We start from the raw sequence: 11,179 nt of genomic DNA, 5'->3' as shown, positions 1-11,179 counted from the left end.
GTTGGCGCTGTGGCGGAGCGTCTTGTGGCGGATTGCTGGTTGTGTGACGAGCGGGAGCAGACCCCGCTCCGGGGCTCTGCCCCGGCTATGGCAGCGGGTTTCTTCTCCGGAGCGGCGGTGTGGGAGCTGAGTGCTGCTACCAACCCTAGGCGGCGGCGGCGGCGCTGGGCCATCCGGGGTGATGAGGAGGACGCGGATGAAGTCCCCGCTGTCCTGGTCCTGAGCCACTTCTCCCGGCCGCCGTTCCTCAGCTTCGGCAGCCTGCGTGTCGGCGCCTCCCGCACACGCCTCCTGGGCATCGACAACCCCAACGCAGAGGACACCGATGTGGTCGTCGACCGCTTTCCGGCTTCCGACAAGGGCTTCAGCCTCGAGCATCACCGCTTTTTCGTGCAGGTACCGGGAGGGGCGCAGGGCTGCGGCAGCGAGGACTGTGGGCTGTGTGACACTCAAGGGGGCCTGGCACGCTGCTGGGCGGTGGGGAAGGCCGAGGCCTGAGGAATGATACTGCTTTGCAGCGTTATCCTCCGCCGGAAGAGTCGCGCATCACCTGGCGGCATCCAACCGTAAGATGGGTTGGGGTGGGTTTGGTAGCCGGTACCCTGGGAGCTCCATCCGTGCTGTGCTGCTTGTTTCGCCTTCGCTTGAAAGCGGAAATGAAGGGGGAGCCTTAGGTGGTGGGGTGAGACCTCCCTTGGCCGGGGGGGTTGTCACAGGCACAGAGGGGCCTTTTGGCAGGAAGGTGGTGGGGAAAAAATAAATGTTCTCCGGGAATGTGGTTTTAAAAACAGACAGAAGAGTAAGAGGTGTTCAAAAGTGCTCCTTCAAAACGTCGGAGGCGATTTGTTCAGAAATAAAGGCTGAGGGAGCTTGTGGAGGAGATAGTAATTCACTCTTCTGCATGGTAATAATATAATGGAGAGCAAAGCAGGCTTAATCTAGGAATAAATATACAGCTGCCGAGGAAATATAAACCATGGCTAAGGCAGTCAATGCTGGGACTTTTTTAAGGACAATTTAAACAAAAAACTCTCCAGAGCCTTCGTGATAAACTCTCTGGAGATCTTTTGCATCAATGTGCTTATAAAAACAGACTGGAGTCTCGCTGTGAAGTATTTGAATAACAAGTTCTTATAGTAATTAATGAATGCTAACCAATGTGGACTGGCTGTACTGTATAAGCACATGTTGAATTAGTTTATATGTTTTCATTAAATACATCTGCCAGAGGTAGTGGAATTCCTAATTTGTATGCCCAAGAGATTGGTCGTTTTCAAACTCTTTTTGATTTTTATCTGAGGTACAACCGTTCTTTGGTCTATGTCTTGGTTTTGAAGGGTCAGAGTTGATGTTCTCCTTCGTAGCCAGTACAGTGCTGTGTTCTGGCTTTAGCATGAGAATAATGCTCATAACACACCAGTGTTATGGTTGTTGTTCAGAAGTGCTTACCCTGATCAAGGACTTTGCAGTCTCTCATGCTCTGCCAGTGAGGAAGGGCACAAGAAGCCCAGAGGGAGCAGAGACAGGACACCTGACATGAACTAACCAGAAGGATATTCCATACCACACAGCACGTCATGCCCAGTATAAAAACTGGGAGGAGTTGGCCAAGAGGGGGCGATTGCTGCTCCATTGTGGGCTGGGCATCAGTGGGTGGGTGATGAGCACTTGTATTGTGCATCATTTGTGTTTCTTGGGTTTTATTCTTCCTCCTATTTTTTCCTATTATTACAGTTGTTATGTTTTACTTCAGTTATTAAGCTGTTCTTACCTCAACCTGCGGGTTTTACCTTTTCCTGTATTCTTCCCCATTCCATGGCTGGTGTGTGTGCATACTTTGTTGACTGCTGGGCTTAAACCATGACAGTCTGTCAATATTGAGACCATAAGAACACCATAGGTTACTCCTACATAAACCCCATGTAACCATAGGTTACATAATCTTTACATAGATCATGCATAGCTCCATAGCTTCCTTGCTTATTTGCATCTTTATTCAATGAACTTAGGTGTCAAATCTCATCTTGGTAGGTTATTTAACTAAAAGAAATTTACACTTGTATTTAGGTTCAGGTAAGGTCCTAAAAAATAACCTCTGATTATTGGTCCAGCTATAATTCTCACAAAATTACTTTAAAGGGCTTACATGGTTAATATGTGCAAAAAAGTTATTTCTTCTACTTACCTTTACTAAAATTTTGTCCTTTCTACTGTATCTACATATGTTCTTGCTTGTTTTCCTTTATAGTTTCATTAAGAGGTATGTGCCCTTTTATTAAGAAAACATTTTTGATAGAGATTGCTTAAATTTACATGCCAGGGGAAAAATTGACATTTAAAAACTGTTTATTTTCCCATGTTGTCAGAATATATGTTACTTATCTATACTGCTTCCTATTTGATTCAATTACTTTATCTTTCTTACATAAGTGTACCTAAGTACTAGATTTAATTGTTTCTTTTTCTCCAATAGTCAGGACAAAAAGTCTTTGTTCCTGTAACATGGACACCATTAGAAGAAGGAAAAGTCAGAGAACTGATAACTTTTGTTATTAATGGCATTGTAAAACATCAAGCTGTGCTCCTGGGTGTTGCTGAGCAGCCTCTGAAGAAAAAGGTGAGTGTATGTTTATTATGTGTCTTAATTCCATTACTTTGACATAGCTGACACAATACTGATTTTATTAGTAAAAAATTCAGTGGAGAATTGAAATTTGATAAATGATGCTGTCTGTAAGAATACCCATTGTCTTAATTATTTTTCATCTGGATTGGAAAGTAGATACTAGTGCATTGCAGTTTAGAGAATAAAACTAAAACATGACCCAAAAAGCCTGAAAATAATTTGCTATGAGTTTTGGACTAGGTATTCTTTTTATAGTAGTTTTAGACTTTTAATACACTAGTAACCTTCATTTTTACACATAAAAGTATTTAGAAAGTCAGCATATTAACTTTCATTTGTGGTTCTTTTTCAGAGGAGTCTTTGGGATACTATAAAAAAGAAAAACTCTTCAGAAACATCTGCTTCAACAAAAGTTAAAAGTACTTCTAAAGTTAAAAATATTAATAAGACCTTTCAAGTTTCTCAGAAATTGGACAGACTTAGAAGCCCACTTCAGCCATGTGAAAATCAGAACATGGTGGAAAATAGTACATCCCCAGGAAACGATTCACTTGTTGGCTCAGAAAATAAATTGCCTATATCTCCTGTTGCACCAGTGCTAGAGGAACATCATAATAATGCTTGCACACCACTTGCAATGAGAAGATCAACTACATTCTTGGATATTGCTGCCCCTGTGAATAATGAGTTAATGCCTGAAATGGACAGCTGTGACATCAAGAAATTTGTTATTAATCACAATGAATTTGAAAATGCATGCAGTACTACTGGAGTAGCACAACTGTCAATTTCAAACAATGAAGTAGTTCCTAATCGTGTGCTCCCATCAGTTTGCACTCCAGAACACTCAGCATCCTTGCCTGTTCTATGTACAAGGAGGATTTTAAGTCCAGATTCTTTTGTAAATGACAGTTATCAAGTGGATATAGATATAATAGAACAGCCTATTCCAATTCTGTCACCTGATCAATTTGTGAAAGACAGCTTGTCAGATGAGCAATTAAAGACTCCTATACTCAAAGCAGCTGTAATATCTTCCACTACAGAGACTTACGTTGTAAAGAAATTCCCTCCCTCAAAATGGAAAAAAAATGGAGATGTAGAAACAAAACCGCATGCTCATACAGAACACAACTTAAATGAAGTCTTGAAGATACATAATGTAGAATCAAAGGTATTTCATTATGAGAAACCCAAAGAAAATCACTGCAGTTTTGCTTCTACAGAGGAACTTCAGACTCACAATTCTTTGAGAGAACAACCAAAAAAGCGCCCAGTTCTTTCTGCCACTGTCATAAAAAATAAGCCTGATGTTGAAGAAAAAAGAAGGGAAACCCACTGGCCTAAATCTAAAAAATGCCTTAATAAAGCAATAATGGGATGTGCTGATGTTCTTGTACATACAAAAGCAGAAATATTTAACCAACTTCCAGTCATAGGTCCCATTTCAGCTGAACATAAGTGTCACAATGACAAAGTAAATTTATCTCCTACTGGATCAACTTCTTTGTGTCGCAAGAGGAAAAGTGACATGTATGTAGAAAATAGTAAAGTTACAGCTCCAGTGTATGTGGAAGAAGTGGAAAGAAAAAAAACCCTTATGTCTACTGTGGACAATAAAATGCATACCACTGTAAGACCATCAGCCTTCAAACCTGCAAACCGAGAGAGAGTAGGGCAGAGGAAGAAAGCTGGTGAGCAGTTTTTCTTTCATTTACCACTTTTCGGAAAGATGCCTTTGACTATGGAATTTTTGTAGCAAACTTGAACTGTCTAGCAACAGTCAGGAATATTTCATATCTAGTAGAATCATAGAATACCAGGTTTGAAGAGTTGTCTGGTTCAACCTTCCCAGGCAAACCATGACCTTGGCTAGATAGCCCAGCATGCTGTCCAGCTGAATCTTAAAGGTGTCCAACACTGGGGAATCCAGCATTTCCCTGGGAGATTATTCCAGTGGCTGATTATTCTCATTGTGAAAAGTTTTCTTCTTGTGTCCAGTCAGAATTTCCCCAGGAGTAGCTTGTGCCCATTACCCCTTTCTTTTCCATGTGACTCCTTGTAAAAAGGGAGTCTTAAGTCGTCTTTGTAGATACCCTTTGAATACTGGAACATGATGATAACATCTCCCCTGAGCCTTTTCATATCTCTGAAATTTGGGCCTTTTCAGTTTGTTAGATATTGTCTGGATTTTAAAAATTTGAAAGCCAATTTTGGTGATGTGATTAGCTTAAAATTTACTCTTTCTTAAACCTTGCTAATGACAGTAACATGAAAAATGTCTGAGAGTTCTCAAGCAGAGTTCTTGTAATTTAAATTTACTAAAACTTACTGCACAAGATTTGTCATATGTACACTTACTGTTGTGACAACAGTAATGGAGTCAAATATTCACATGTTTTCAAATATGTAGTTCTCAGGTCTCATTCACTCTGCCTGCTTTTTACTCTCTAATTACCTTATCAGACTTGTGTAGATCCTTCTGTCTTTACAGTTTGCCAATACTTTGTTGCTCGAAGGTCGGTAGTTGATTTCTTGTATTCAGTGTGTTTTTGGTTTTCTAAATGCTCCATTCCCAAATATGCTCTGGAATGCAAAAAGAATGAGGGTTTGTAACTGAAAGAATCATTTAATTTGCAGGATCTTCACACAGGTCCTAACAGGAAAAAATTGTTATAGCTTTCAAATGAAAATAACATAAGCTAATTGCTTCAGTTCAAATGATCTGTTCTGTGATCTATATTTTATTTGGGGCTTTCAGTAATGCCCTTTACATCAGGCTTTCTAAGATAAGTCTGCATAAAACAAGAACTCACTAAGTGTTACACGCTAACAGTACTAGTGTGTAGCAGGAAGAGCTATGTTACCTAACAGGTCATTTCTATTAGAGTTTGTATATTTCTATATCGCTTAGAGTAAGGTTAGATGGACTGGACAAGGAAGTATTCTGTGAGCTCAAAATGACTTTGGTGTCTCTTAAGCCTAGTTGTGAAACACAGAAATGACAGCTTTGAGTTATGCTCTTATTGGCATTTTTTTCTTGAGAAATAAAACCTGTTATTCTTTTAATTGTACAAACATTGTCTATAGGCTTCACAAAAAGAACTCATATTTCACTACTAAAATTTAACTTTGAAAAGCCAATCAGCAATTTAATCCTTTTGAGATCCAGCTTTATTAAAAAAATACCAATATGTATGAAAAATTTATTAGAAGTGCAAGAAAGATTGGAATGATTACTTCACTTCTCTAGAAGTGAGTGTTCTACTGCTTGAAACTAAGCAGGAGGGTACAACTTGTAAAAGTCTTCCTACTCATAATGATACTTGGTAGCTAGTGCCTTGATGCTTAAGCTAGCACAATTTGGGCTGCTCTGAAATGAGTATCAATGTAGTATGCCGTCTAGCTGTGAGAAGAGGTGAGTCAAGCCCTAAAATTCTTACCTTTTACCCCATATGTTTACCAAATACACTTTCACATATTCTAATGAATGTTTTTACCAATTACCTTAGTGTTTCTAGCCATATGATAATCAATTACAAATGGTGTATTTCCTTAGTGTATGGAAAATCTGAAATGCAATAGCGCTTATTTATTCAACTATTTTTCCCTTTTATTTGTCATCAAACTGATTTGCTTAACTTTTTCCATCAATGGGAGATTATGGGTATTTTGCATGGGTTTATGGGGAATTACTCTAGTTCTGTATTTTATAAATTATATAAACTTTAATACATTAACTTTCATGACATATTGGTTGTTGATATTTGTGTGTGAATGCTTATAGGTTCTTCACTTCAAAAAGCATCTAGAACTACCAACAGAATTAGTAAACCCATCCCTGGATTGGCTCAGTCTCACCTGACATTTGTGAAACCACTGAAAACAGGTAAGCTGGCTTTCTGGCATTTAGTAAAACAGTATACGCTGAACTGAACATTGCAATTGTTGTACTGCTAGTGATTGGTAAGACCAACTGGTTAGAGCTGAGATGAAATAGAAGATTGTACCTACAATGACTCAACATGTAGTAGAAAAATATATGTAGCCTTTCATGTTCCATTTTGACTACTCATAAGAAAAGTGGTTGCAACACACTGGCCAGCTGAAGGTACATGTTACTTTCTTCCAGTTTTGCTTGTAAATTTAAAAGCTACCTTTTTTACAAACATGCACACAAAGAATGTTCCCAGCTGACTCTGGTTATCAGTGAAGTGCCTCTGATACCTGATAACGTTTTAATACAACAGAATACTTGAGAAAACCTTTTACCAAAAGAACGCTAATTTTGCAGATCTAATAATACTAATTCGATCTGATCAGAAAAAGTTATCTATAAAATGGTTCTTCCTGGATGTAATCCAGCTCAACTCTTTTTTGCCACAAGATGTGCATAGCTAATGGCCTGGGTTATAGAAATCTTGTCTTTGTTCTAGTGCTTTAGTAACTTAATACATGTTTTGTGGCTGAAATTTATTTAGCAGTGGCTGATCTGAAGTTACTGACGATTCTAACAGTCTGCTTTTTTGTGCTACAGTGCTAAATGGAGTGTAAAATGTCAGTCCTTTCCACAATGAAATGTATATTGGTTATCAAACATTTAAAGAACTGCCGAGGGTTTTTCTTTTTTTTTTTTTTTTTAAGTCATCCCTAGGCATCCAATGCCTTTTGCTGCTAAAAACATGTTTTATGATGAGCGTTGGAAGGAGAAGCAGCAACGAGGTTTCACCTGGTGGTTAAATTTTGTACTTACCCCCGATGATTTCAATGTAAAAACAAACACTTCACAAGGTAAGGGTACAAAAGTTTTCACTTTGTCTTTTGATGTTCTTGAACATTATATAACATACTTTATTAGCATTAATGAGTAGTACTAACTTGTCACTTTAGTTTCTGTAATAATAAGCTCTAAGGTAAGAGCTTTTTGGTTTTTACTTTTTATGTATCACCTGTGTTTCATTTTTCAGCATTTGACTTAATACAGTGATAATCATAATCCAAATGTTTGTTAATGTGTCTCAGTGCAGTTAAGCTAGAAAATATGGAATATGCTAAACCAAAAGCAGTTCTTACACTGAACACAGTGCTGTCCATCCCATCAGAATTTTATAACCATCTAACCCTTTTCAGAGTCATATTTTCCTCTCACTTGCTCACACCAAGCACAGCATAGTATACACCTGAATGTTCTGAAACAAGAAATACGCACTGGAACATGTGGCGGTGACAGTCCTCTGTGTGTGATTGTCGAATCCCCACCTGTTGAAAAACATTATAGTTGTCACTTTATTAAAATGACTGTGTAATGTACTTCAACAATCTTCAGCTTCAATCTAAAAAGTTGAAGCTGGTACAATTGATCTTAAAATTGCATTCCTAGCTCTACTTGTTTATGAAATAAGCGTTATATTAAATATTTGACTAATATACATATATATGACAATATATGTTTAGTACAACAGCCGATAAGCTTCCTGAGGTATAAAATCATTAGTCAGAAAGAACCTAGGAAAATGTGAATTTAGAGAGGAAAAAGTAAATAAGGTGGGAAAAGCTACCTTTATTTGAGATATAAATGCATACTTTTTGTGTGCTTTTTAAGCAGTAAATGCAGCTGCTCTTATCTTGGGGGAAGAGAACCATCATAAAACCAGCGTGCCTAAAGCACCAACAAAAGACGAAGCATCTTTAAAAGCTTATATGGCTCATCGTAAGCTGAATAAGTTACGGCGTGATGCTTGCCGTTTGTTTACATCTGAAACAATGGTTAAAGCTATTAAGAAGCTGGAAGTTGAAATTGAAGGTAGACGTTTGTTAGTTCGTAGAGACAGACACCTCTGGAAAGACGTAGGTAAGAATACTAAAACTTTGCATCCTCTCTTTTCTTGTAAATAGGTAAAGAGTATTTACAGACTAAGTTGATTTAATCTAAAATTGGTTGATAGAAATTTTTGCTATAATATGAAATGCTTGCTGGAGGTAATATTACATAATACTGTCTTTCAGGAGAGAGGCAGAAAGTCGTTAACTGGCTTTTATCTTACAATCCTTTGTGGCTGCGCATAGGCCTGGAGGTAAGTGCAGAATTGATGGGATATAATTAAATTTTAAAGATATCTAGCATTTTTTTAGTAGGAGATGTTTTGGGTTTCTTTGTATTTTCTGTTTTACTAAATGAGATAAGTTTAATTTAGTTATAACATATTTACATCTCTTTTAATACAACAGACTTGCTTTTAAAAAGTGTTTAGCTTATTAAAAAGGAAAGTATTTACTCAAGGAAAATGGAAATTATCTCCCTGGCCAATAACGCAAAAGAAGATTCCTATCAGTTTCACTCTTTACTAAACTGGAGAAAAATGTGGCTGTCTTAAAGAAGTTCCTGTTTGATCCCTGAGATGCAGGTTATTGTACATGTTTTGAAATGAAACTATTTTTTCTGCACTTTCCTTTGGTTTTGTCCTTCAGTGACTGATTTGAAAAACTGGTTGTGTTTTAGAGACTATTTACTATTTACTACTTTTGAATTTCAGTAATGTATGATGTTTTTTAAAAAATCCTACCTTGCCTGTATTTGAGGTAATTTTTAATGGTTTTTATTTTTTCCCCCCTCCTTTCATATTAGACTGTTTATGGAGAACTGATAGCTTTGGAGAGTAATAGTGATGTTATGGGTTTAGCAATATTTATCCTTAATCGCTTGCTTTGGAACCCTGACATTGCAGCTGAATACAGACATCCCACTGTGCCTCACCTTTACAGAGAAGGTAAGTACTATTTCCCAAATTAGGTTATTTTTAGCACTTGATTTTTAAACTGTCACTTAATGGGTTCTGCTTTTTTAGGTCATGAAGAAGCTTTGTCAAAATTCACACTAAAAAAATTGCTGCTATTAGTTTGCTTTCTGGATTGTGCCAAACAGTCAAGAATCATTGACCACGATCCTTGCCTCTTTTGTAAGGATGCAGAGTTCAAGGTAAGAGACCTGTGATTTGCTGTGTCCCTCCAACATTGTCATAAGATTCAATGTAGAATTCATTTTTCTTTTTTAATCTGTGTACTTTTCTTTAAGAAGTCTTGTCTGTTCATCCATTCGCACAAGCTTTCTCAATATGCCATCTCAGGGTCATGTAAAGGAAATTCCAGGAGAATTGAAGTGTTGGTCTTGTAGGAAGGACTTTGTTTTCTTGTGTTATGAGGCTTACCTCTCTAAGGTTAAACTTCTGCATTATGTTCAAATATCAGTCTAACATGCTGCAGCTGATCTTAAACTGCATGTCAAATTGATAGGATTTTCTGTTGGTTTTTTTTTTCTGTTACTTTGTTGTTATAAGAAGACTACGCAACATCTGTTCTACAAAGGTTTTGATTAACAAATATGTTCGAATAAAATCACTTTTCTTGGGTTTGTAATATATTGACAAGCAGACTGAGAAAAACGTATTCCTGAATTTGGTGATGTTTTCAATGACATGGTAACCTGGTATGATGAAAGTTAAAGCTGTATGAACTAGCTCAAAATAAATTAAAACAAAATAATTTATCATTTTAAGTATTAGCCAAGGAAACATCAAGTCCAATTTGAGAGACAAGGGATGAAAATTGTGTTCTGCTTGATGAATATTGTAGTGTTAAGATTATTTTCCCTTTTAATTTTTTTTTTTCAATTTCTTTTAGGCTAGCAAAGACCTTCTGCTTGCATTTTCTCGGGATTTCCTGAGTGGTGAAGGTGACCTTTCCCGCCATCTTGGTTTCTTAGGACTACCCGTCAGACATATTCAAACTCCACTTGATGAATTTGATTTTGCTGTAACGAATCTGGCTGTGGACTTACAATGTGGCATTCGTCTTGTGTACGTTGATACAGAATTACTTTGAAGTATTTATTTTCTTTTATAAGATACTTAATAAGATCATTAAACTGTGAAATCCTTTTTAGGAGAACAATGGAACTTCTCACCAAAAACTGGGATCTTTCAAAACAACTGAGAGTTCCTGCAATAAGTCGTCTACAGAAGATGCATAATGTTGACATTGTTCTTAATGTGCTAAAAGAGCAAGGAATTCACTTGAAAGATGAAAGTGGTAAGGCCTACTGTCGTGGTTTAAACTCAGTCAGGTAATCAAAACAACTGAGAGTTTAGTAACTGGTATAACACAAATCACTAGTCCACCAGTGATAATAATGATAAAGGAAATAACAAGGGAAGAGAATACATCATCTCACCACCAGCCGACCGATAACTCGCCCCCCAGCCCGACCAAGCTCTGATGCCTCCATGCAATGTTGACATTGTTCTTAATGTGCTAAAAGAGCAAGGAATTCACTTGAAAGATGAAAGTGGTAAGGCCTAGAAAGCAGGGTTACTTTAAATGCATTGGAGTAGTGCACACTTTAATTCCCTGTTTTATTTAATAGGTGCTTCAATTGGCTCCAGGGATATTGTGGATAGACACAGAGAACGAACGTTGGCGCTCTTGTGGAAAATTGTTTTTGCCTTCCAGGTACTATTCAGTTACTTAGACTGGTGTTTTTCCTTGTAACAAACAAAC

The 11,179-nt window shown here is 37.6% G+C and overlaps 1 protein-coding gene across 1 annotated transcript in view; it reads left to right on the top strand.

The window, feature by feature from the left end:
* Nucleotides 1–20: 20 nt before the first annotated feature.
* The window catches only part of ASPM (assembly factor for spindle microtubules), a 29,743-nt gene continuing 18,584 nt past the window's right edge, over nucleotides 21–11,179 (top strand). The window contains exons 1-12 of the mRNA XM_062613420.1: nucleotides 21–396; nucleotides 2,474–2,617; nucleotides 2,979–4,320; nucleotides 6,414–6,515; nucleotides 7,271–7,417; nucleotides 8,232–8,477; nucleotides 8,633–8,700; nucleotides 9,252–9,393; nucleotides 9,472–9,602; nucleotides 10,304–10,479; nucleotides 10,566–10,711; nucleotides 11,046–11,131. Coding sequence (XP_062469404.1) covers nucleotides 88–396; nucleotides 2,474–2,617; nucleotides 2,979–4,320; nucleotides 6,414–6,515; nucleotides 7,271–7,417; nucleotides 8,232–8,477; nucleotides 8,633–8,700; nucleotides 9,252–9,393; nucleotides 9,472–9,602; nucleotides 10,304–10,479; nucleotides 10,566–10,711; nucleotides 11,046–11,131 — 3,039 coding nt within the window. The 5' untranslated portion in view covers nucleotides 21–87. The remainder of the gene's footprint in view (nucleotides 397–2,473; nucleotides 2,618–2,978; nucleotides 4,321–6,413; nucleotides 6,516–7,270; nucleotides 7,418–8,231; nucleotides 8,478–8,632; nucleotides 8,701–9,251; nucleotides 9,394–9,471; nucleotides 9,603–10,303; nucleotides 10,480–10,565; nucleotides 10,712–11,045; nucleotides 11,132–11,179) is intronic.

Source organism: Pezoporus occidentalis, unplaced genomic scaffold (assembly GCF_034315485.1).
Source record: "Pezoporus occidentalis ecotype Australia unplaced genomic scaffold, CSIRO_AGI_Poc_V1 ctg167, whole genome shotgun sequence".
Lineage (NCBI taxonomy): Eukaryota > Metazoa > Chordata > Aves > Psittaciformes > Psittacidae > Pezoporus > Pezoporus occidentalis.
The sequence above is the reverse complement of the archived record's forward strand: the minus strand, read 5'-3'. Positions and strand labels throughout refer to the sequence as shown.